Below are 25,898 nucleotides of genomic sequence, written 5' to 3'. Positions count from 1 at the left end.
ATACTCAATGAAGCGCTGCTGAAAGTACCAGAAATAAGACTGGGGCCATCAGAATGGCCTGCACAGGGACTGTTTCCTGGGGGGAGGGGGGTGGGGGGGACACTAAGGCCCAGAGAGGGAAAGCGATTTGCCTGAGGTCACACTCAGGCAAGTCAGTGATAGAGCCCAGGCTACTGCCCAGGTCTCCTGCTCTGAGCAGGGCTGGGCGGGGTGTCCAGGGGAAACACAGACATGGGAAGATGATGACAGTCCTCTCTTCAGATCCTTTGTGGCGGCACAAGTGTTGTGAGCACACCTTGGGCTCAGACCTGGCTTTGGATCCCAGCTCGTCTGGGTGGCCCTGGGCAATTCAGTTCCCCTCTTAGGGCCTCAGTTTCCACATCTGAGACCTGGAGATGGCGTTCCTTTCTTCCTCGGCTGTGGCAGAGATGGAATGGGATCCATGATTTAGCTGTTCCTGGAATCACAATGGTGGGGACGATCATGTGATTCTTCAGCCCAGGTAAAGCCCACCAGTCCCGTGGTCAGCCTCCCCTCCCTCACCGACAGGCGTAACCGCTAACGTCCCTGAAGCGCTCACTATGTGCCGAACTATGTGAAGCGCTTGCCGTGCATTTTCCCCACCTCGCTTGCTGCAACCATGTCAGAGGCCTGTTCGTACTTTCCCATTTCACAGATGAGGATACTGAGACACAGAGAGAGGAAGTCATTGCCCAAGGTCATGCAGCCGGTTAGTGTCTGGGAGAGGATATGAACACAGACAATCTGACCTTGGGCAGCAAACACAGGTTAACTGCTAAGCTCTCCTGCTCCCTTTTGAGGGAGTGGAAGGCAGACAGACGTACGTGATTTTCCTTTGATGCTTTCGTGGATTTTGCGATTCTGGGGCGCCCCGCTCTCCAAGGCGCCTGTGTGTGGCTGAAGACCTGAGCTGGGCTGGGTGCTGGGGAGCACGGGTAGGGCAGGGCCTGCTGACCATCGTGTCCCTGCAGCGGCTGTAGAGGCCTGCGTCCTGCATGGGCTGCGGCGGCGGGAGGCTGGCTTTCTGCGCAGCAACAAGATTGCAGCTCTCTTCATGAAAGTGGGCAAGAACTTCCCACCGGCCGAAGAGCTGAGCCGCAAGGTGCAGGACCTGGAACAGCAGATCGAGAGCGTGTGAGTGCGGAGCATGGGGTATGGGCTGGAGTGTTCCCGCAGGGGACAGTCCAGGCTCCTCCCTGAGCTCTGCCAGAACCCGCACCTCCTGGCACTGTCTGCACTCTGCTTTCGCTCCTCAAACCCGCCAGACTCTTTCCTACCCCGGGGCCTTTGCACATGCTCTACCTACCACCCAGTTCACACGCCTCACCTTCCAGGGCTGGTGCCTTGTCATCATTCGGGCCTTTCCTCAGTTATGGGTAAACTCCAACCCTCACCCCATTTCTCTTACATATCACTGCTTATTTTCTCTCCTGTGGTTATCACCACCTCTAATTATTCATTCCTTTGTGTACTTTTCACTTGATTGTTGTCTATCTCTCCTCCTTGGCTCTGAACTCCATGAGAACAGGCCACTAAAATCTGTTATTCCCCATTTTGTCCCCCGTGTCTGGACAGTGCCCAGCACCTGGTAAAATGCTCAAGAAATGATTGTTGAATGAGTAAGTGTCTGCTGTTAGCCAACCCCATTCCGCATGCAGGAAGACCAAGTTTAATGAAACTACTGTGGTCTCCATCTGCATGGACCAGTTGCTGACATTGAGGCAACAAGGGGAACGGTGACTTCACTCACATGTCTGGAGGGCTGATTTCCTCGGGGGCGGGGCCTGAGGGCATGTACGCGAGAACCTCCCACCAGAGTCCCGACCCGCACAGTTTGACTCTAGGCCAGAACCGCGGTCTGGAGCCTGGTCAGGGCTGGCAAAGAGGTTTCAGCTCCCGTTGGTGCTAGCAGCCGCCCACAGGACCTTGTTGTGAAAGATTCCGGAGCTGTGATTGGGCTTCACAGGAAAGAATGTGTGGATTGATTCGCCGTGTGTGTGACGGGCAAGAGGAGGAGAGAGAGGCGCACGTGCTGTGTGTGCCGTGGGTGATCACTCCACCTCAGCGGGTGGGAGATGGTCCTTTCCCTCCCTTGCAGGCCTGCCAGCCCAGAGCTGCTGGCCACAACTGTGGGACGGCCAAGGCTGTGGACTTAGCGTCACCGGCTCCCTTTCGGAATCAGACTCCTCAGCCACTTGGTGTTCAAGGTGCCTTCCAGTCCGTATGCTAAATTCCCAAGTGTTTGCTGATAACTTCCGAAAGGGAGCGATTTCCATGGGCCTTCCATAATATCGGGAATGACTTTCTCATGGAGGAATTAGAGATACCCATGCCAGGTGGTAGGAGAGAGCCATTCATTTCATTCATGCAATCGCTCATTCATGAGAGAGGGAAGGGGAGAGAGGGAATGAGAGAGAGAGATGAAGAGAAGTGTCGCCCTGAGAATCTGGCTTGCCCATCAACAACAGTATATGAAGGTGTCTGTTTTCTCGCATCTTCACACTCACTGGGTGTTATCATTTTTTCAACATGTCACCCACTTGCCAGGAGCAAGGTGGGCTTTTGTTGTTTTAGTTGGCGTTCCTTCATTCCCTAGAGAGGTTGGGCATTTTGCTGTTTGCATATGCAAAAGGAGGTCCTGTTGGATCTCCTTTTTTGAGAATATTCCTCCTCCTTCTGTACTGGTCTTGAAGGCGAAACCAGATTCAGGGCCTCCAGGAGAATGTGCGGAAGCTGCCGAAGCTGCCCAGCCTGTCCCCACTTGCCACCAAGCACCTGTGGATCCGCACTGCTTTGTTTGAGAAGGTTCTGGACAAAATTGTGCATTACCTGGTGGAAAACAGCAGGTGAGTGAGAAAGAGCAGCCGCCGTGGCGTGCTCTGGCGCCACCTTCTGCCCATTGTGGGAACTGCACCCTATGGCACAAAGCAACTTTCTTTTCTCTCCTGTTGACGTGCACTTGATTTGAAAGCAATTAGATAAAGGCCTTCTGGATGTTTGCATCTAAATGAGCCCAGCTTAGAACCTGGGACTATTCAGGTGCTTCCTGCTAATACAGGATCTTCAAATTTGGAATGAGGAACAAGGATCTTGCAATCTTAGGGATCTTTTTCCTCCCATGAATGAAGTCTACAGTCTACTTGCTAACTGTGGTCCTAGAAGAGTCATGTAGCTTCTCTGTGTCTCTGCTGCTCTTTTAATAAATGGGACAGGGATTGTTGCCATTCGGGAGAAGAGGTGAGAAGGGGAGCTAGTGAGTACACAGTGTTTTGGAAATGTAGGATACTTTTTTTACATTTTCTCTTCTAGCTGAGATTAACCTGGTGTAAAGGTTTTAGACTGTGAGTACTCTTGGCAAGCATTTATCCATGCATTCATTCATCCAGTAACTATTTAATGGGCACCTACCATGTGCCGGGCACTAACCGAGATGCTGGAGATACATTGGTCTTAAGTGTCATGTTAAGAGCTTGGATATTATGCTAAGAGCACAGAGGAGCCACTGAAGAATGTGGGCTTTTGTATAACCTGAGACTCTTCATTGCTAACACTCCTTCCAGCCATAGACAGATGGGGAGAGAGAGATAGACAGGGGGAGTGGGAAAGAGAAAAGACGATGAGGGAAATATCTGAGAATCTCCTCAGCTCTCGGTATTTGAAAGTGCCTGTTTAACCACATCTTCACATGCAGTGGGTATTATGATTACCTTTTATTCTTTGCCTGTTTGCTAGGAAAATATATATGAAAGGAGAGAGCGGAGTCCTTCCTCTCACGAACCTCACATAGTTGCAGGGAAAACAGGAAAATAGTAATTGTGGTAATATGTGGTGAGTATTCCAAGTCAGGTGGGTGGTGTTTAATTTCCTCTGGGTGGTCAGGAAAAGAATCCTGGAAGACCTGGCAGTTAATCATCCGTTCGAAGAGCATGTAGGCATTAACCAGGTGAAGTGGGTAGGGAAAAGAGTGTTCCCAGCCAAGGGAATAGCAGGTGCAAAGCCAGGAGGCAGGAGACAAATTGGAAGAAATCCAGGCTCTGGAGTCCAATTAATCTCTTCACCTTCTAGTAAAATGTGATACGTCTCTGCCCCGTGCCCTCGCATGGGTGCGGGCCTCTGTAGCTATCGCCTTTGGTATATGACCTTGTGTTTTCTGCCGAATGAGTCGGTAGAAGGAAGGAGTAATTTATTTGAGCAGCAGTGCCAAACTATCTCTTTATTTTTTTTGTCTAAACTTTTAATTTTTTTGATTTGCATAGAAGTTGTAGCATTAGCACAAAGAGTTCTCGCCTGCCCTCAGTGATCACATCCTACATAACCATAGTACAAATACCAAAACAGGAAATTGACATTGGTACAATACTGTTAACTAAACTCCATGCTTTCTTTGGATTTCACTAGTTTTTACGTACACTCATTTTTTTCTGTCTAGCTCTATGGAATTTTAGCATAGTTAAATTCAGTATAAATACATATATGTATTATTTAATTAAATATGTATTATTTAACTATTTAATAAAAATTACATATGTATATGTATTTTACTCCTAGTATAAATACAGTCTATAATTCTGTGTAACCAACACCCCAGTCACGACACAGAACTGTTCCAATGAAACCTACCACCCCAAAGAAGCTCCCTCGAGCTACCCTCCATGGTGACATCTTGCCCCCAGTCCCACCTGCTAGTTTTTAAAGTACTATTTCCAGGGTTTATGATCATGCAACAGTGCTGGTTTTCAGCATAGAGACTGAGTGGCAGAGTGGAAAGTGTCTTGAAGTTTTACCTTCCGATCTGACACCAAAATGGATAAACTTGCTGCTGAGAACGCACAGAGCATGTCCGTTCGGCTTCAGCCAGTATCCTGGTGGATAGAAGATTCCTCTGGGGTCAAATTACAGTGATGTTGCCACCCCTTAGCAAGAACTCCCTGGTGTCAGAGTCTGTGCTGTTGCTGTAAAAGCAGGTCAATATTTAATCCTCCCAACAACCTGGGCAGGTGGGTTCTGTCATTCTTGTCATTTTATAGCTGAGGACACTAAAGCTCAGAGAGGGTAGTCGTCACATGCCCAGGGACACACAGTGAGAGTGGGAGTGGCCGACCTGGGCTCCCACTCAGTCTGCTTCGCTGCAGATCCTGTGTTCTTCGACCCCTGCTGTAGGATGGGAACACCCAAGCTGGCTGGGTATAGCTTGCATCCACCTGCTGTGTGGCCTCCAAGAAGTCACTTACCCTCCCTGAGCCTGACATCCCTTGGGAAGGTAGAGCAAGGTCCTTTCCAACTCTAAAATTCGGTTCCTAGCTTGTAGGAGTTTGCAGAGAATTAGAAGGCACTACACAACAGCTCAAACAAAGAAGCAAAACCCGAAAACACTCAGCACAAACATTGTCTTGCCCATATGACAAGTTATTTTGAAGAGCCAGAAGTCAGGGGGCGCTTGCGAGCACGTCAGGCCAGCGTCATCCACATAGTTATCCGCGCAGGAAGTCCTGTTAATATAGCTTTTCCGTACACACCACAGCTAAAAAGCCTTTTATTGCCTCAGTAATATTAGAAGAGCTGACATCATCTGAGCTCCCAAGCCACTTGGCGCCTGAAATGGAAGATGTGATAGAAGCTGATAGAAGCAGCCAGAAGCAGCCTTCTAATTATTACTCCCGTTACTCTCATTAAGGCTGTATCACAGCCATGTATTAAGCAGTTATGTGCCAGGCATGGTACTAAGTGCCCACATCTGTTGTCTCTTTCAAAAGTCCCTTTTTTTAATTTAAGTAAGCTTCACACCCAGCATGGAGCTCTACGTGAGGCGTGAACTCACGACCTGAGCTGAGATCAAGAGTCAGACACTTAACTGAACCACACAGGTGCCCCTCTAAAGTCCTTCTGACGGCCCTAGGATATATGTTTTTATTACCCCCATTTTACAGATGGGACATTTGAGGCTTACAGCGTTAACTGGGTAACAAGAGGGAGGCTGAACTCAGTCTGCTCTTAAGCATCAGGTCAGTGTCAATTGTGCGCCCTCTGCTGGTTCCCATCCAGACCTGCCCGTCCTTTTCTCTTGCTAGTAAATACTATGAGAAGGAAGCCCTCCTGATGGACCCGGTGGATGGCCCCATCCTTGCATCTTTGTTGGGTAAGTGGTCCAGGGCTCTGAGCTTCATCTGGATCTCTGATCTTGGCTCACTGGTGCACCTCCTAAGGGCCTCTCTCGTTTCCCTCTAGCCTTCTCCATCAAAACTTACCTGTTCCCGGGGCGCCTGGGTGGCGCAGTCGGTTAAGCGTCCGACTTCAGCCAGGTCACGATCTCGCGGTCCGTGAGTTCGAGCCCCGCGTCGGGCTCTGGGCTGATGGCTTGGAGCCTGGAGCCTGTTTCCAATTCTGTGTGTCTCCCTCTCTCTCTGCCCCTTCCCCGTTCATGCTCTGTCTCTCTCTGTCCCAAAAATAAATTAAAAACGTTGAAAAAAAAAATTAAAAAAAAAAAAAAAAAAAAAACTTACCTGTTCCCTGGCTCTTGCTCTCAGGCTCTTGTGCTGGACTCTCCTTAGCAGGACCCTGGGGCATAGTCACTGGCTGGAGGGGAGAGGCAGTGAGTTGGTGGCCCATCTGGGGGTAGACAGGAGGGTGGACTTGCAAGGCTATGGATTCCCAGCCCCTGTATGCTCCACAGTGGGGCCCTGTGCCCTGGAGTACACCAAGATGAAGACTGCAGATCACTTCTGGACTGACCCCTAGGCCGACGAGCTTGTCCAGAGGCACCGCATCCACAGCTCGCACCTGTGGCAGGACTCAGCCACCAAGCGTCCAGCCCTCTGTGTGAGTAGGGGTGGACTCTGGGGCCCTGGGAGGGAGTTGGGCTGAGTGCCAGACTTGGTGTGGAGGTGGAGAATGGAGTGGGACATTGAGGGTCACCGCAGGCCTCACCCTCCACCTCCCCTCACCCTTCCAGATCCAGAAGAGACATTCAAGTGGCAGCATGGACGACCGACCATCCCTTTCTGCCCGTGACTGTGTTGAGTCCCTGCACCAGAACTCCCGGGCCACGCTACTCTATGGCAAGAACGATGTTCTGGTTCAGCCGGTGAGAGATATCTGGGACCCGGATCTTCCACAGGGGGTCTGGCTTCCAGTTATACAGGAGGAGTTCCCTCTGGTTCCAGGTTGTTCATCCATTCATCCATGCATCTGTCCACATCTCCATCTCTCCATCCATTCATCCATATGACAACATTGCTTCTATCCCTCTGTCCATCTATTCACCCACCTACCTGTCTTTACTTCTACCTATCCATCCATCTATCCATCCACTCATCCATCCACCCACCCATCCATCCATCTTCCTACCCATGTTTACTTCCATCCATCCATCTACCCATCCATCTCCCCATCCGTCCGTCCATCCATTCATCCACCCATCCATCCATCTTCCTACCCATGTTTACTTCCATCCATCCATCCACTCATCCATCCATCTTCCTACCCATGTTTATTTCCATCTTCCCATCCATCCATCCATCCATCCATCCACCCATCTTTACCTGCATCCATCCATTTGTCCATCCATCTATTTAGTTATCCATTTATTTTCCAGTCCATCTCTCCACCCACCTGTCCACCTAGCTGTCCATCCATCCATTCTCTTTTGTTATCACTCACTCATCAGCAAGTATTTATACTGAACTTTCCTTGTGCTGGATGCTTGGGATATCAGGATAAGTATCTTCATGGCTGATATATTTTTTAAATGTTTATTTTTGAGAGAGAACATGCATGGGGGAGGGGCATAAAGAGGGGGACAAAGAGGGGCGCCTGGGTGGCGCAGTCGGTTAAGCGTCCGACTTCAGCCAGGTCACGATCTCACGGTCCGTGAGTTCGAGCCCCGCGTCAGGCTCTGGGCTGATGGCTCAGAGCCTGGAGCCTGTTTCCGATTCTGTGTCTCCCTCTCTCTCTGTCCCTCCCCCGTTCATGCTCTGTCTCTCTCTGTCCCAAAAATAAATAAACGTTGAAAAAAAAAATTAAAAAAAAAAAAAGAGGGGGACAAAGGATCCAAAGTGAGCTTCACCCTGACAGCAGAGAGCCCAACGCGGAGTCAAACTCACGAGTTGTGAGATCTCAACCTGAGCTGAAGTCAGATGCTCAACCAACTGAACCACCCGGGCGCCCCCTTCACAGTTGATATTTATGGAGTGCTTTCTTTGTGTCAAGCACCATGATAAGTGCTTTTAACTATATTAACTCATTTAAAGCTGCCAGCAACTATTTGATGCAAGGAGTGTCATCCAAGATGATAACGCGGAGATGTGCACAGGGGGGAGTAAGTGGCAGAGTCCTGCTTTGAATTCAGGCTGCCTGATGTGGGAGTTGAATCATTTATCAATCACCTCTAGGCCTGGCTGGTGCAAGCCCCAGAGATGGGTGGTGAGCCAGGCACACAAAACCCCTACCCTCATGGAGTAGATACCCCTCTGCCTTTCCCTTCCTGAGACTGTGTGGATCAGTGTGGTGTTTGGGCTCAGCTGGGAGGAGGCAGAGGAAGCTGCCAGTCGCTCTAGCTCTGTGGTCGCAGTTGTGATCACGGGGTGACCCTGAGCGAGTCACTTCTCCCTGTGAGCCTTAATGTCCACATCACAATGGGTACAAGATCCTACCTCCTCAGATCTAAGAAGCTATGGATTTAAGATGCTCCATTTTTAAACATAACCATCAGGAAGTAAAAAAACGATACTAAGTTCTAGAAAATGTTTTCTCATTACTTGGAAATTTTATTTGACACTTTTTGAAAGAGCTCTTTGAGCTCTTTGATTTGGATAAAAGGAGGTGTTTTTTTTTAGGGGTGCCTGGGTGACTCAGTTGGTTGAGTGTCCGACTCTGGATTTTGGCTCAGGTCATGATCTTGTGGTCTGTGGGATCGAGCCCTGCATCAGGCTCTAGGCTGGCAGTGTGGAGCCTGCTTGGGATTCTGTCTCTCCCTCTCTCTCTCTGCCCCCTCCCAGCTCACTCTCTCTCTCTCGAAGTAAATAAACTTAAAAAAAAAAAGTAAAAGGGTTTTTTTAAATCATACGTTGCTTTTTTAACTATGCATAAGGGAACTTATAACTGACATTCATTAGTTAAGACAGTCCTAGAATTTCTTCACATTTCAGGGTTTAATTTCTATATCACTTTTGACTTAGAGTCATCACTGCTTGTATTTTTCTAGTAAATACTGTTTTCTTTTTTTTCTTTGTGAGAGAGAGAGCGAGCATGTGCACTTGCACAGAGAGAGAGAGAGAGAGAGAGAGAGAGAGAGAGAGAGAGAGAGAATCCCAAGGAGGCTCCGTGCCCAGCACAGAGCCCGATGTGCGGCTTGATCCCATGATCCTGGGATCGTGACCTGAGCCGAAATCAAGAGTCAGACACTTTACTGAACTGAGCCACCCAAGCACCCCCAAATACTGTTTACTGTTCCATCCAAAGAAGGGGTCAATACACTATAACCCATGGGCCCAATGCAGCGCTCCACCTGTGTTTGCAAATAAAGTTTTATTGTAACAGAGCCATGCCCATTACCTATCGTGTATGGCTGTTATCACGCTGTAACGGCAGAGTTGAGTGGTCATACCTGAGTCTGTATGTCTCACAGAACCAAAATTACTCCCCGTCTGACCCTTTATACAAAAAGCTTGCTGACCTCTGATCAGGAGTGTAGGAGGCCCAGCGTTTCTCACAAGTGCATGTCCTTGGTTGTTGCTGTGCAAGGCCATCTGGAATTGTGGGCATGGCTGTAGTGGTGAAGAATGTGTCTCCTTGGCCAATATCAAATCAGTGCTTTACTTCTCTGCTGCCCGTGTTTCTGCATACACAAAACCTTTTAAGTCGAAGATGACTCACAGTCTAATCTTTCTGAAGACGTTTAAAATCGCACCTGTTCTCCGCATGTGAAGTAGCAACATAGGAACAGCTAGGACCGAGTTTGCGGGAGGTCAGGCAATGACCACTGTGTCACGATGGTGAGATGCCACCTGCTGTAAGATACATCCACACTTCAGGTACAGGAAAACATGGAAAACGTTCATGACCCAGGGCAGCAGTGCTCCGTCATGGGGCTGCAGGCATGAGTGGCTAACTTGAGACAGTCTGGGTAAAACTGAGACAGGCTTGGTATACACTGGGTGCTCAGTAAATGTTGGCTGTCCATCTCTACATGTCGTTGAGGTGAATTTGCGTCCTCTATTTGTGAGGCTTGGAGAGACCCCCCCTCTGCCACACCCCACTTGGGATAAAGCAGAGGGAGCCGGTGAGAAGTTCTGCAGGCTCATGGGGAACACAGAGGGTCAGGCTGCCGGGCAGCGAGTATGGTGTGGGTGTTTGGAGGAAAAGATTCAAGATAACGTCTGTGGATGGGGCATAGCACTCGGCTGCCCTCTTGTTCTCCCTTGAGACTGGCCAAAATGATGCCAGACAAATGACTCCTGTTAAGGAGAGGATGGTGTTGGGGCGCCGGGGTGGCTCAGTCAGGTAAGCGTCCGACTTGATTCCAGCTCAGGTCATGATCTCATGGTTTGTGAGCTCACGCCTTGCGTTGGGCTCTGTGCTGGCAGCATGGAGCCTGCCGGGGATTCACTCTCTCCCTCTCCTTCTACCCTTCTCCCCCCCCCCCCCCATCTCTCACACACAATAAATAAATAAGACGTTTATCTATTTATTTTTTTTATGTCTTTATTTTATCTTGAGAGGCAGAGTGCAAGCGGGGACAGGGGCAGAGAGAGCCTCCATATGCTCTGGCCCATGTTCATAGCAAGGAACAGTCCCTGAGTTATTCTTGAGCAGCACCAACAAGGTACTGACACGTATTCTGTGTCCTTCTAGGTGTCCCTAAGTAGGAAAAGCAGCGGTCCCATCCTGTCATGAGTCGCCAGGCTGTTGCTGAGGTGAGCTTCTTGTCTTTCCTTGAGGAACACAAGTGCTTTCTTAGGGTCTTTCCAATCAACTTCTGTTGTACATATGACAGTCTACATTTTCGATGATCCTGTTACTTTCCCTGATGGGGACAGTGGTGAGTGGTTGCCTCTTGCCAACGGTCACCTTGGTCAGGGGGACATTAACCACTTGGCTGTGCCAAGCCTAGTAATAAACAGTGTCCTAGGACTTTTTCGTCAGCAGCAATCTGTCCTGCTTGGGTGAAGAATTTTGTTGTCGGCATCCTCAGTGGTCTTGAGAGACACATCCCAGGAAAAAGAACTTCTGACAGGCACCTATTTCATTAGCTTTTGGAGACCTTTGACGCAAGCACTGTGTGCCATCTGGTTTCCCAAAGTCAAGAGGAGAACCAAAGACCAGTGCAATGTGTGTTCATCATGATCTGACCCTGATGGGGTTTCTTTCCTGTGCATTCAGGTCGTCGCGAGAGCAATGGAAAATGGTATGCGTTTTGGACTCTGTCTCTCCTGATGAAAGACTGCATATATTCAGGAAGATGGGGCATTCCTGCTGGCATCAGTCTAGAGAGCTGTCCTGACTCCAGGTTCCTTGTAAGAAAGAGGCTTGAGGGTATGGAGAAAAGACAGATTTCCCATCCCAGGGGAAAACCTATGTCCATGTTTACAGTGTGAGGAAGACAATGTATTCACTGTGGTTTTGTGTGTGTGTGTGTGTGTTTGTGTATGCCCACGTGTGTGTTTGAGAGAGACAGAAACTGAGGGACAGGGAAGGAGACAAGGAAACACACTAAGAGAAAGGGACACACACATTCATTAGAGAGACAGGGAGAGAGGAGAGACAGCGAGAGATGTGTCCTTCCCCAGGAGATATGCGCCAGTGACACTGCACAATAACCAATGTCTATATTCTCAAAAATTTCCTCATACTACTGCACATTTCAAGGAATACTGCTGAGCCACGCTCAGCAGTAACATTCAGTCCATGCAGGTAACCAAAGCCTCCATATGCTCTGGCCCATATTCATAGCAAGGGACAGTCCCTGAGTTATTCTTGAGCAGCACCAACAAGGTACTGACACGTATTCTGTGTCCTTCTAGGTGTCCCTAAGTAGGAAAAGCAGCGGTCCCATCCTGTCATGAGTCGCCAGGCTGTTGCTGAGGTGAGCTTCTTGTCTTTCCTTGAGGAACACAAGTGCTTTCTTAGGGTCTTTCCAATCAACTTCTGTTGTACATATGACAGTCTACATTTTCGATGATCCTGTTACTTTCCCTGATGGGGACAGTGGTGAGTGGTTGCCTCTTGCCAACTGTCACCTTGGTCAGGGGGACATTAACCACTTGGCTGTGCCAAGCCTAGTAATAAACAGTGTCCTAGGACTTTTTCGTCAGCCCCAATTTGTCCTGCTTGGGTGAAGAATTTTGTTGTCGGCATCCCCAGTGGTCTTGAGACACACATCCCCAGGAAAAAACGACTCCTGCTAGGCATCCTATTCATTTGCTTTTGGGGACCTTTGACGCAAGCACTGTGTGCCATCTGGTTTCCAAAAGTCAAGAGAACCAAAGACCAGTGCAATGCGTGTTCATCATGATCTGACCCTGATGGGGTTTCTTTCCTGTGCATTCAGGTCGTCACGGGAGCAATGGAATATGGTATGTACTTTGGAATCCGTTCCCTGCTGATGAAATAATCTAAATGGTCAGGAAATTGGGATATTCCTGCTGGCATCAGTCTAGAGAGCTACCCTGACTCCAGGTTCCCTGTAGGACAGAGGCTTGAGGGTGTGGAGAAAAGACAGATTTCCCAGGGGAAAACCTGTGTGCATGTTTATTTACAGTGTGAGGAAGACAATGTATTCACTGTGTGTGTTGTGTGTGTGTGTGTGTGCATGCGCGTGTGTGTTTGAGAGAGACAGAAAATGCGGGAAAGGGAAACACACAGAGTATGAGACACACTCGTGAGAGAGTGAGGTGACTGAGAGAGAGATGTGTTTTCCCCAGTAGATACGTGCCATGGACACTTGACAAGACTCATGTTTACATTCTCAAAAAAACTCCTCATACTGCACACTATAAGGATTATTGCTGAGCGTAGCTCAGCAGTGACATTCATTCCATGGAGGCAAAGCCTCCATATGCTCTGGCCCATGTTCATATTAAAGAACAGTCCAGAGCAATTCTTGAGCAGTGCCAACAATGTACTGACATATATTCTGTTTCCTTCTAGGTGTCCCTAAGGAGGAAAAAGTGTGGGCCGTTCGTGTAAGAAGACACCAAGGTGTTGCTGAGGTGAACTTGCCTGTCTTTGCCTATGGAAGACAAGTTGATTACTTAGAGTATTTCCAGTCATATTCGGTGACATAGGACAATGTACATTTTACATGATAGCATTACATTCCCTGGTAGGGAGATTGGTTGTCTCTTGCCAACTGTAACTTGATAAAGGGGACATTAACTGCTGGCAGTGCCAATCCTGCTAATAAACAGTGTCATAGGATCTTTTCCTGAGTAGCAATTTTTCTTGCTTGGGTGAGGAATTTTGTAGTCGGCACCCTAAGTATTAGTCTTGAGAGACACATCCCCAGGAAGAAACAACTCCTGATAGGCATCCTATTCATTTGCTTTTGGGGACCTTTGACTCGAGCACTGTGTGCTATTTGGGGGTATTTAGGGGGTATCTAGGATGTGGTTATGGGGAGGGCCCTCCCAGAGGAGACAAGGCTCTGTCCCCTGCCACAAAAGGGTCTAGACTCATCAAAAGGATGATGAGTCCGTAGAAACTGGGTCTGAGGGATGAAGGAAGGAGCAGGGAAAGTGGATACTCAGAGCCAGAACAGCCCTGTGTTCATTCTCAGCCAAGTCTAGGCTTAGTCCATGCAGCTTAGACACTTCAGTCAATAGCCAGTGAGACATGGAAGGCCACAGACAATTTATGAAGCCACCAAAGCACCAGCCCAGGTGGCCAGTTTCCCAATCACTTCACAATACCTGCCCAGCCAGAGCTGGTCAGTTGAAGGGAAGCCAATTCTTAGCAGAGCCATCGTGTGACCATTGGTTTGGAATGTCCTGGCTTCTGAGTCAGCTTGGGAGCCAAACACCCGTGGTCACTGAGGGTGTTCAGCTGGTCACCTGGAAGGCACCACGTGAGATGGCTGATGGTGTGAAGATGCCAGAGAAGGATGGCCCACGTTGGGCTTCCCCTCATCCTTCAGAGGGGCTTCACTTGGGGGCAACTGTATCGTGTTTTGGGTCGAGGATTGAAACCTAGAGATGGGAGACTGAGTTAGGATCTGGGTTTTTCTCTTGGCTCAGGCACCTCCTGCAAGGCATCAACTGTCTCCTTCACAGAAAATGGGGCAGGAGGATTTGAGGAAGAGACTGAGGGGCCCCTGGTTAGGGGTACAGGGCATGATTTCAGGTGTTCAGAGATCTCTCTCTCCAGGGAACCAGCTAAATTTCTGTCTTGAACACCCAACTCAACAGTGTAGTGACTTTTGGCGAATCACTTTTTCTCTCTAAATTTGAATGCCCCCGCTGTAAAATACAGATGACAGGCCCTGCTCTGCCGCCTCCCACCTCAACAGGGCTGACACAGAAACCACAGGAGATCACAGATACTCTCTTTGAGCTGTAAAGCATCTCTCCATATAAAGGCTAACAGGAAGCTTATATCCCCCCCTGCTGTGGAGCCATCCACATCCCCTCTCTGGATTCAACCACTACCAAGTGTCTACCTTACTCAGTGATTGAACACTAGGGAAGTTATGAAACACCACTTCTTTTTCTGAAGATCTTACTTGTGTTTAGTCATTTTGAGCTCACAACTTAATACTAAAAATTAGGCCCTATTAACATTTCAGTATCTCAGAACAGAGAAACAAGTCACAGAGGGGTCTATACAACCTTCTCAGGTATGTAGAGCTTCTAAGCAGAGTTTTGACCCAGGCCGTCAGTCACGGACTATGTACTTGCTGTGCTTCTACAATGGCTCAGGGAAATAAAGCTATTTGCTCACAAGATCTGTCTGTCGGGTGTTCTAGGCGTACACCCAACTGCACGATCTCCAGACATCCAACTTGGCTTCATGAGGCTCTGCTGGTCAGCTGGCAAATAATGGAATCAAAAGATTGACTGTGAATACATTATCGCTGATTTCCCTATGGACTTCTACAGCAAGGTGTCAACAGTTCTCTCTATTGCAATGCATTTCCCAGGATCTTGTTTCAAGGATGAAGAAGAAGAAATGTTCCCCCGAGGTCAAGAATATCGACTGGCACCAGGCAGTGCTTCAGAAAACTCCACATCTGGCAAACAACAGGGGGTACTCTATAAATGACCCCATTGAGGTAGGTGGAAATTCACTCATTAAGCTCATTCAAGAAGGATTCTACTTTAGTCAGTGTCCCATATTTAATAGAAAACCATAAAATCTAAACCATACTCTTCTGTATGCAAAGGGGAATGATCAAGGCAATCAGTATCAGTTGTGCTGTCACTGTAGAGAAGTCAAGATACATTTCTAACTCAAGATTGGGCACACGTTTTACACTAAACAACATCTCTCGCTGTTGTATAGACCTTTAGCTGACTTGTGAACCTTGGCTCTAATAGATCTCTTCCTGAAACAGTGTTTACAGATTTTTAAAAACCTCAATAGGCATTATTTAGAACAGGAGGTTGAGATGAATGTAAGAGTTGAACAGATAATGTAGAAAGTTCCCATATTCTACCCCTCCAGTTTCCCCACTTGATAACATCTAACACGAGTGTAATACCTTTGGTATAATTAGCAAAATCATAATGAAACATTTTCATTAAAGTCGCAGCTTCCATTGAAATTCACTCTTTGTGCTTTGACATTCTATGAATTTTGACAAATGCATAATGTCGTGCATCACCGTGACAATATTCTACAGAAATCCATACACCAGTGTCCCTAACTGCGCTATCCAGGGCAGCAGCCACTGATCAGATGTGCCTGCTTATGCTTAAGTTAATTAATGTAAATGAAGTTAAACACTCAAGCAGTTGAATATCCCTGCTGCTTTGGAGACTGAGGAATGGGGTATGAAATCCGAGAGAAGGAGGAAATCTATGTGAAGCTTTGTTTTGTCCTGTTTTTCGTATGTCAGCGTCATAACAGTAGGAGATACTGTGTGTGGGCTTCAAGTGTGTTTTGCTTTTCAAGATTATCTTTCCCCCAAGACCAGCTCTTTTCTGCTTCTCCTCCACTGAGCATCAGAGCCTCAATTACATTTGGTTTGCACGTTTTGCGAATTGAACAGGGAAGTTACTACATTGGGTTTGGTCTGACCTGTGACAGAAGTCGTCTGGGGAGATACACTGTCACACATACTTGAACTGGAGACCAAGTGCTACCATGTGAGCCAGAGGCTGGGGATGTGGGGACCCTCTTCTCTGCACCTTCAGGTCTCAGACCAGCACCTGCATGGGACACCCTCAGCCTTGCCCCTGGGTGAAAGGATGCTCCCAGAGTGGGCATCACAGAAAATGTACCCTCTCAGCCTCCTGCAGAAGTGAGGTGGGAGGTGCACCTTGGAGCACGTTTCTCTCAGGATCAGAATAAATCCCGCACATGTGAGTCCATGTGAGAGAGGCCTGTGTGCAGCTTCCCTGAGACCCTCCCTGGTTGGCAGGAATTCTTGAAGCTTGTGTGAAAGCTGCTGGGCTGGCCACATACCCTGGCTCTCACGGCCCCACTGAGCTCTCTCCTGGGACTGACCAGGCCCAAAGACTCCGAGCAGCAGACAGGAGTCCCTGCCCCTGTCACAACCTGCTGCTCCAGCCACACGGTCCTGGCCCATCCTGTGACCTTCGTTCAGGCCTGCCCGGGGTCTCCCCCCAGTCTTTCCAGGGCTCAGGCAAAGGCTGGCAGGTACAGTGTTCATGTGGCTTCACCTACTATAGAACCCCTATCACGCTGCTTGTGGATTAGGGAAATTTGGACCAAGTACTTTTAATTTCATGTTTATCCTCTTAGGGGCTAGGAAAGGTACAGGGTCCTGAGGATTAAGTATCTCCAAGTACCTAAGGTCGCCCCAGGCACAGGACAGACACTCTGTGTGTGGCAGTGGTTGCCATTCTCTCTGACAGGGCCCAGCACAACCCCAGACCTGTGGCAGGTATCCCAGGGGGGTTGGCTGCATTGGTTACTTGATCAACTGATTGGTTAGGGAGGCTGGCAGTATACCCGTGATCATTCCCCCCCTCCTCCCATATGACACAACAGTCTGGTCGGTGGAGGTGACAGGAAAAGGGAAAGGACACGGGAGATAGAAGGGAAGCAGCAGGTTGTGAGTACTGAGGAAGGCATCGTCACGCACAGAAATGCATGGAGACAGCGGCTGCCTTCTAAGAAGGACAAGATGACACCAGTGTTCATTCCAGGCCACAATTATGGAATGTGAGGGCTGGAAAAGTACATTTGAGATCAGAGACCCAGTCCCTCATCGTGGCCCCAGGGAGGAGTGCAGAGCTGAGGTCAGAATGGGGCCTGAGATCAGCCCTTATCCTGCCAGGAGCAGTGAGTATGAGTTCTCACTGTCCCCTGTCCTTTCCCAAGGCCACCCCTTCCAGGCCACAGCTGCCATGGTCCATGCCAAAGATTAATTGCAGATTATGAAGACTCAGAAAAAGGGAGCAAAATTCTGCACCTAATTTCTTTCCTCTGTCATGTCCTTCACTTTCTTGCATTTCCCATCCGTAAGCTCCTTCTTCTGTGGCTCTTCACCACTCCCTCTTTGAACGATTCTCATCCTGAAGAACCTGGTCCTGTCCAGACACAGGACATCCTCACATCTCCAGTGTCTATAAGATCTCCCGCCACCCCCTCACCTGCTTTCCGAGCAGCGCCTTGGGTCCAGACCTGAGTCTGCACTCCTGGATCCTGCTCAGCCACCCTGAGTGGTGGACTGGGAGCAGGGTGGGGGCGGAGGATGGATGGGCCCACCTGCCTGAGAGGCTCCCCCAGAAGACTGGGGGTTCCAGGAACCCCGCAGTTGGTGCTCTCCTGCCCCAGGGAGGGGCGTGGTGCTCTGGACAGGCTCGATCCTTCTCTTCCCACCAGCTGGCAGGGGTCAGAAAGTCTCTTCCCCCAGTCTCAAGAGGGGGGTGGGTGAAGAAGGTGAGAGGCGATCAAGTGGAAGAGTAAGAGGAAATGTGGAATGTGGAGAGGGCGGGAGGAAAAGGAGAAGGCAGATAAGGGCCCACATCTCCGTGGCTTCCCTGACTTTCTCTTGGGCCCCTCGGGAAAGGCAACCAAAGGGAAGGGAGCCCTGTGGCGGCCATATTGCATGTGATCGTGCAAGGGAGAGACAGAAGGGTGGTAAGAACCAGCACAGGGAAGGGGAGGGATGCCCTGAGCACATCTCTCCTGGAAACGGAGACCTGCTCCATATTTCCAGGGGTGCATGGCCCTGACTCTGCCCAAGTCGGGCCTCCTGGGAAAAGTGAAGGCAGAGGCCCTGCGCTCCCTGGCATGTAAGCATGGCGGCTCCCCAGGTCCAGATCTGCAGACCCGTGACCACACAGCAGCCTGGGCATAAAGTAGGGGCCACCGCAGCCTCCAGCCCGGGCTGGGAGTAGCCCAAGCCCTTGGGGTAGTCAGCTTCTGCGGAGCCCTGTGGACAGCCTGGATCACCTCAAACTGGGGTTCTATAATTTTTTGTTTTAATATATATATATATAAATTTTGTTTATATATTATTTGTTTATATATATATATATATATATATATATATATATATATATATATAATATAAATCAAAACACACATGGAAATGAAGGGAAATTCAGTGCAGTGTCCATTAGGGAATTTGTAAGGAGGTAGAATTGCAAATTGCTTATGTTTCTTTTATTTTTCAATTTTTTAAATTAATTCAAATATAACTGGTTTAATTCCATTTGTGTTATTTTTATTTTTATTTTTTTTTAGGTTTCATTACATCTTAGTAGTGTCTTCTGTAGCCTTTTCGCACTGAAACACATTAAGCCATAAAGATTATTATTTTTTTACTACCTCATCATAAGCTTCTTTAAAAGGAAAGGCACATGTCAGGCATTTGGATGTAATGGGGAGGAAAGATACTGAGGAAGAAAAGGGAAGCCCTCTAAGTGTCACTTCGATGGTGCAGGTGTCATGCTAGGCCCTATCACAGGTGGATGAGGGGACATCATCACCTCCCCCCTCCAGCCCTGTGTCATCAGACCTCCTGCTCCTCACAGGCTAGGGGTGGGACTTGGGCTTTTCCTCCTGCAGTCCGGAGCCTCCCCTTTCTTCTGCTCCAATACCCTGTTCAAGGGACCAGACGCTTGAGGGCTGCACGGCCACATGCCCAGGTTAAATCTCTCCTGGAGGACACTTAACACTGTCGGCCAACGACAATGCCCTGAGCCAAGAGCCCCAAACAGGCCCCTGGGGGTGTCTGGGCCCAAGGTTACCTTCCAAGACTGGAGGAGTCTTTGGGGTCCCATACACCCACCCCAGGCACCCCTCCTCCCTCCACCTCTGTGCCTCTGCAGGGAATAGGGCACCCGTGTTTGCTGCTGCTTTGACACCTGTGAAGGAAGCACCAAGCAAGTGTCGGCTGGGGTCTCAGAGCACCTACGTGTCTAGAAGCTTAAGAAGACAGGAGGTCATGGACGAAGGGCTACCCGCTAACTCAGTGCCAGCCTCTGAGCATGTGAATTGTATACATTCTGTCTTAGTTGCAGAGATGTATTTTATAGTTAATTCTGGAGGATTTTACATCAAGCAAAATTTATCTTTTGCCTGCTTTATCTTGAACTCATTTTTATGTAAAATAAAACAGACAAAAGCACATGATGCATAGGTAGCAGAAGCTGAATTACCGTGGGCACCATACTTTGTAGCGGTGATTTTCCCTCTGTGAAAGACAAATGCTTGTCTCTTTTTTTTTAAATAGATTTTTAGGGTTTTTTTTATTTTTTCTTTTTTTTATATTAAATATAATTTATTTATTTATTTTTTTTTTTTTTATTTTATTTTTGGGACAGAGAGACACAGAGCATGAACGGGGGAGGGGCAGAGAGAGAGGGAGACACAGAATCGGAAACAGGCTCCAGGCTCTGAGCCATCGGCCCAGAGCCTGACGCGGGGCTCGAACTCACGGACCGCGAGATCGTGACCTGGCTGAAGTCGGACGCTTAACCGACTGCGCCACCCAGGCGCCCCTTAAATATAATTTATTGTCAAAATGCTTTCCATACAACACCCAGTGCTCATCCCAACAGGTGCCCTCCTCCCTGCCCATCACCCACTTTCCCCTCTTCCCCACCCACCCCAATCCACCCTCAGTTTGTTCTCAGTATATTTAAGGTCTCTTATGGTTTGCCTCCCTCCCTCTTTGTAACTTTTTTCCCCCCCTTCCACTCCCCCATGGTTCTCTGTTAAGTTTCTCAGGATCCACATATGAGTGAAAACATATGGTATCTGTCTTTCTCTGCCTGACTTATTTCACTTAGCATAATACCCTCCAGTTCCATCCACGTTGCTACAAATGGCCAGATTTCATTCTTTCTCATTGCGAAGTAGGGAGATTCAGACAAATGCTTCTGAGAAGCATCTTCCAGCTTCTCTGCCCTGCCCCCATGCCTGCACAGTGGAAATTGGATCCTCCCAGCTCCCCAGTTTGTTGCACTACCTTCCCAGGGTGCCACCACACTCTTTTGTGTCCTAATTATGTATAATCATCATGCTTGGGAAATACATGGTAGCCGATTTCATTCCTTACCCTGATAAGTTAGCAGTTATTTTTTATCTCCTTCTACAGGAGGCTGCCAGGGTGCTGGAGCCATTCAGTATATGGAACTAGGATTCGCGGCAGATATGTTTATAAGAAACCATAAAGCTGTACTTAAGGTGTGTGCACTATACATACACTAGATAAAGCAGCCATTTTAAAAAAAAGGCAATATAAGAAATTTTCACATGAAGCGCACTTCAAGTCCAGGTGGCTTCCTTTAATTTCAAACAAACGTTGAAGATGGAAATATGCCTGTCTCTTCCAGAGAGACTTCCATCCAGACACGGAAATACACACTCTTCCAGAGAACAGATACAGAGGGAATATGCCCACATTGCTTTCATTGGATCAGAAGAAAATTGATGCCACCCCAGCAGTAGGCATGACAGGAAAGGGGGACACACAGGTCAACTCTCCTGGATGTAGATGTCAAAATCCAAAACCATACAGCATAAATCTGGAGATTTGGGAAGCCAATTGAGATCTCACAGTGGGATTCCAATGGGGGGATGTGGACAGAGTCAGTGGCACTTTGCGTGTTGCCCCAGGGGTGGTGAGAAGGGACAGTGCCATCGGGTTGGCGGAATAAATATTTGATGACAGAGGGAAGGAGAATCTGAGTGACTCTCAGGGAGAGCCCTGGGGTGGGTGTCACAGGCTGTGGCTATGGAGGGGACCCTCTAAGAGGACAGGGGACTCTGTCCCCTTCCACTGCCAGGGCCAGAGAAGGACAAGGAGTCTGGAGAGATTTTGCCACATAGAGAAGTAGGAAAGGTGTGCACTCAGAGCCAGTGCAGCCCCTGCCCTCCCTCAGCCAGGCTGCTCTGACAGTTGCTCACGTCAGTGGTCAGTAGGTAGCGGGGGACATGCCAGCTTCATCCATTAAAGCACCAAACACCAGCCCAGCAAGTCATGCCCTCATTAACCAGTGCTGTTCATCCAGGGTTGGCCGTTGAAGACCAAGCTCATCATAGAGAGCTGTCATGTGGGTAGTGGGCTTGGAAATGCCCACATTCTGAGCTGCATGGGGGCACGTAGAGCACTGGTCAGATGCCCAGGAGCTCACATTGGACAGCTGATGTGTGAAGATGCTGCAGGCGGAGAGACCTAGATTGGACACCCTGACCCTTCAAGGGACTTCCTTTGCGGAAAGCGACATCGCTTTTGGGTCAGGGATCGGAACCTATGGGTGGAGGCTGAGGCAGGCACGTGCTCCCTTTGCGGTTTCACGGCAGGAGAGTTTGGGGATCAGAGGGAAAACAGGAGCTAGAGAACTCTGGGGGCTCCAGGATCTCTGTCCCTAGAAACCAACTACATTCCTGTCCCAGACTGTCCTGTCATCAGCTTCTTCACTCTAGTTGCTTAAAATCTCTGAATTTCAGTGTCATGAACTACCAAATATGGGTTACTGCCCTGCCCTGTGCACTCCATGGAGTCTGATGGGGATCACAAGAGATGATGGCAGATCTTCTCCACGAGCAGGAAAGCCTCATGCCCTCCTTAAGGCGGAAAGGTTACCTTCCACCCACCCTGGCCCTGTGGCCATCCAGGTTTCCTCTCTGCAGGCAACCACTCCTACATTTCTTGCTTGTTCTTCCAGACGTGTAATATCGGGTCACATGTGGAGCCCTTAGGAGGTCCCAATCATTTTCCTTAGGCATTATTTGGATTTTCTTATAGTAAGCTTTATAATACTAGTAAGGAGGTCCCATATCACAGAACAGGGAACTGAGGTCAGAGGGGTTAGGTAACTTTCCCAGGTATGTGTGGTTTCTAGTATGATCTGATACAGGTTATCAGGCACCAGCTCCCAGGCTCTCCGTCACTGTCCTCTGTATTGTCCTTTCTACATGGTCTCATCTAATGTCAGGTCCCTAGGCACAAGTCTGCTGGGGGTGGTAAGTGCATACCACATCGCAGTACCCCTCTTCTAAGCCCAGCTCAGACTCAGCTGGCTCCCCAGTCACTGGTGAACAAGGAGAATGGGAGTGTGACCTAGGGATGCGTGAATATTCCAGGTGCATATTAACAGTTCTCTCCCTTTTTAGTGTATTTTCTAGGATCATGGCTCAGATTACAAAAAGAGGATCCTAAGGGATTCAGACACAGAGCTCACAAGAAAGGTATCTGTGCTCAAGACAATCTACTGGCTTTCCCCAGCAGTGCTTCAGAGCATCAAGATGGACATCTTTCCAAACAACAGGGCCGAGCCACAAATAACACTCCAATGAATGACTACTCCATTGAAGAAGGTAGTGTGGGTATAAAATCAGTAAGTAGATTCAAGAGGAGTAAGGGCAGTTTGTACAGTGGAGACTGGATGTTGGTGAGGATGGAAGGAGCAGGGAAGGTGTACACTCAGAGGCAGGGAGCCCCTGCCCACTCCTAGCCATGCCTTTGTCCAGGCTGCTCAAATGGTGGGTCAGATCATTCGTCAGGGAGACGCTGGGGCCTCTAGACTTCATCTGCCAGAACACCAACCTAGCAGACCCCTTTCCTAGCTACTATCAACTGCTCATCACCCAGGTTTGGTCAGTTGAAGATGACGCTAATTCACTGGGCAACGGTCCTGTGGGCAGTTGGTTTGGAATGTTCTGGGTTCTGAGACAGTTGGGAGTCAAACAGACAAGTGGTCATTCGGGGTGGTCACCTGGCCACCAGCAAGGCAGCTAGTAGCATCAAGCACTGGGGGGCATGGGATGGGGAGATGGGGATGTGTTTTTTGTTCTCACACCTCCTCACACCCAATCCATCAGGGGGAAAAGGCATTGTTTTCTGGGCCAGGGATTGAAATAGAGAGGAGTTGGGTTGGGTTTTGGGCCATTCTCTTGGGCCAGTACCTCCTTAGGGAGCCAGCTGTCTCCCTTCAGCAACCTTGGGGCCAAAGGATATGGGCCAGGGAGTGAGAAAAGGGCTTGGTTTCAGTGTGCAGGGCATGATCTCCTATCCAGGTGATCAGAGATCTCTGTCCTCAGGGAATTCTCTGTATCCCCCACCTCTGAACCATAAGTCAGCAGTGCTGTGATTCTGAGTGAGCCACTTAACCTCTCAAATGTCAATGCCCTGAACCATAAAATATAGGTCCCAGCCCCTTCTCTGCCCACCCCACAGTCCTTTCATGAGCATCACCAGAATTAACAGGTTTTCTTCACTATTAGAAGTGTAATATTGAAGTCTCCTAGTTTTACTGTTGAGAGATCAGTTTCTCCTTTTGTCAGTTCCATTGTTATGCCCAGAATTCATGATCCCCAAATACCGCCAGGGAGCCGAGTCCGATGTAAAAGCAAAAGAGCCTTTATTCGAGCTAGCTCGAGCTCAGTCCCCTACCTGCACCGACGCAGCGGTGAGATACCAGGGAGAGAGAGCGAGTTTCCAAAGCCCAAAGGTTTTATTGGGGCCTAGGGGCAGTTGGTGAGGTAATAGCTATGGCCTCAGCCGATTGGCTGGGGAAGGGTCCGAGTTCTGTTGGGCAGGTGGGGGAGGGGGTTGCTCAAGGGGAGGAGGTGTGGTCAAGGTGAAGGACACAGAACAAGATGGAGTGGGCCGGGGTAGGCCCGCCCTTTCACCATGTACTTTGGCGCTCTCCTGTTGAGTGCAAAGTGTTTACAATGATCTCTTTGAAGGATGCACACTTTGTCACTATACCATGTCCTTCTTTGTCTCTAGAAAAAAACTGTCATAAAGTTTATTTGTCTTCACAAAGCCAGTCTAGCTCTCTTGATTACTATTTGCTTGGTATATATTTTTCCATCCTTTTTACTTTGAATGCCTTTGTGTCTTAGGTTTAAAGCATGACTCTCCTGTAGATGGCATAGAGAAAGATTGTTGTTTTCTACCCATTCTGTCAATATCGGCCTCTTAATTGGATGTAAAATCCATGTACCCTTAATTACTCATCAGGTAGCATCAAAATCAATTGTTTTTTCATTATTTCTGTGTATGTTATATCTTATTGTTCTAATATTCCTCCATTCCTGCTTTCTTTTGTGTTATTTTCTAGTGTACCAAGTAAATTCCCATGTTGTTTCTTTTACTATATATTCAGGGAATACTTAGTAGTTTCACTGGAGATTACAACTAATGTCTTAATTTCCAACATGCTAATTGGATTCATACCAGATTAATTTCAATGGCATACAGAGATTTGACCCCTTTAAATTTTTTTTTCATTTACTTATCTTGGAGAGAGAGCATGAATGGGGGAGTGGAGGAGAGAGAGAGAGACAGACAGACAGTCTCAAGCAGGTTCTGCACTGATTGTGGACTCTGGGCTTGATCCCCTGATGCTGAGATCATGACTTGAGCTGAAATCAAGAGCCAGACGCTCAACTGTCTGAACACCCAGGTGCCCCTAGAGACTTGACTCTTAGTATATCTAATTGATGTCCTCTCTTTTTGCCATTATTTTCACTCAAATTACCTCTTTATACAGCCTGTGCTCATTAACATATATATTTACGTTTTATGTATTTATAATATTTGCAATTTATATATATGTATAATTTTAACTTCACAGTTTTAAATTAGAAGAAAATCTATTGTTTATATACTTAGGCTATATATAGTTTATGTGCTAATACACTTGCGCTTATGCACTTATACATTTGTACTTTTTTATATTTACCTATGTAACTATTCATGTAGAAATAAATGTCTTTGCATTTTAGATGGAAGGACTCAGGACTTCTTTTTTTTTTTGTAAGTTTATTATTTATTTTGAGAAAGAGATAATGCATTAGCAGGGGAGGGGCAAGGAGAGAGAAAGAATCCTAAGCAGGCTCCACACTATCAATGTGGAGCCCGATGCAGGGCTTGAACTCATAAAACATGGTATCATGACCTAAGCCAAAATCAAGAGTCAGATATGAAATGGAATGATCCACCCAGGTGCCCCAGGACTTAGGGTTTCTTGTAGGGCTGGTGATAGCAATGGATTCTCTCATATTTTGTTTACCTGGGAATGTCTTCATGTCTTCTTCCATTGCTGAAGGACATCCTGGCTAGATACAGAATTCTCGTGCACAGGTTTTGTCTTTTAACACTTTCAGTAGATCATCCCACTGCCTTCTGGCCTCCATGGTTTCTGATGAAAATTTGCCATTAAACTTTGAGGACACTCTATACATAATTAATCACTTTTCTTGTATTGTTTTCACAATCCTTTGTCTGTGGCCTC

At 48.1% G+C, this 25,898-nt stretch overlaps 1 protein-coding gene and 1 long non-coding RNA gene across 8 annotated transcripts in view; one reads left to right on the top strand and one right to left on the bottom strand.

The window, feature by feature from the left end:
* LOC131495897 (small G protein signaling modulator 1-like) overlaps positions 1-25,388 on the top strand; it is a 65,096-nt gene extending 39,708 nt beyond the window's left edge. Inside the window, exons 3-11 of one of the 7 annotated variants that reach the window (XM_058701074.1) lie at positions 993-1,155; positions 2,715-2,867; positions 6,090-6,157; positions 6,971-7,102; positions 11,398-12,100; positions 12,566-12,590; positions 13,165-13,226; positions 15,152-15,283; positions 22,771-25,388. In XM_058701074.1, coding sequence (XP_058557057.1) covers positions 993-1,155; positions 2,715-2,867; positions 6,090-6,157; positions 6,971-7,029 — 443 coding nt within the window. In that variant the 3' untranslated portion in view covers positions 7,030-7,102; positions 11,398-12,100; positions 12,566-12,590; ... (1 more) ...; positions 15,152-15,283; positions 22,771-25,388. Of the gene's footprint in view, positions 1-992; positions 1,156-2,714; positions 2,868-3,753; positions 3,850-6,089; positions 6,247-6,691; positions 6,838-6,970; positions 7,103-11,397; positions 12,101-12,565; positions 12,591-13,164; positions 13,227-15,151; positions 15,780-22,770 lie in introns of those variants that run through there. The other 6 variants (XM_058701075.1, XM_058701073.1, XM_058701072.1 and 3 more) reach the window with 6 other exon arrangements.
* On the bottom strand, positions 7,352-15,158 carry LOC131495952 (uncharacterized). Its single transcript, XR_009254199.1, has 3 exons — positions 13,374-15,158; positions 7,550-12,254; positions 7,352-7,401 (listed from the first exon to the last, which is right to left on the bottom strand). It is a non-coding gene; the product is annotated as an uncharacterized LOC131495952 (long non-coding RNA).
* Positions 25,389-25,898: the final 510 nt, after the last annotated feature.

The sequence above is a fragment of the Neofelis nebulosa genome, chromosome 15 (genome assembly GCF_028018385.1).
Source record: "Neofelis nebulosa isolate mNeoNeb1 chromosome 15, mNeoNeb1.pri, whole genome shotgun sequence".
Taxonomy (NCBI): domain Eukaryota; kingdom Metazoa; phylum Chordata; class Mammalia; order Carnivora; family Felidae; genus Neofelis; species Neofelis nebulosa.
This window is presented reverse-complemented; position numbering and strand designations above follow the sequence as displayed.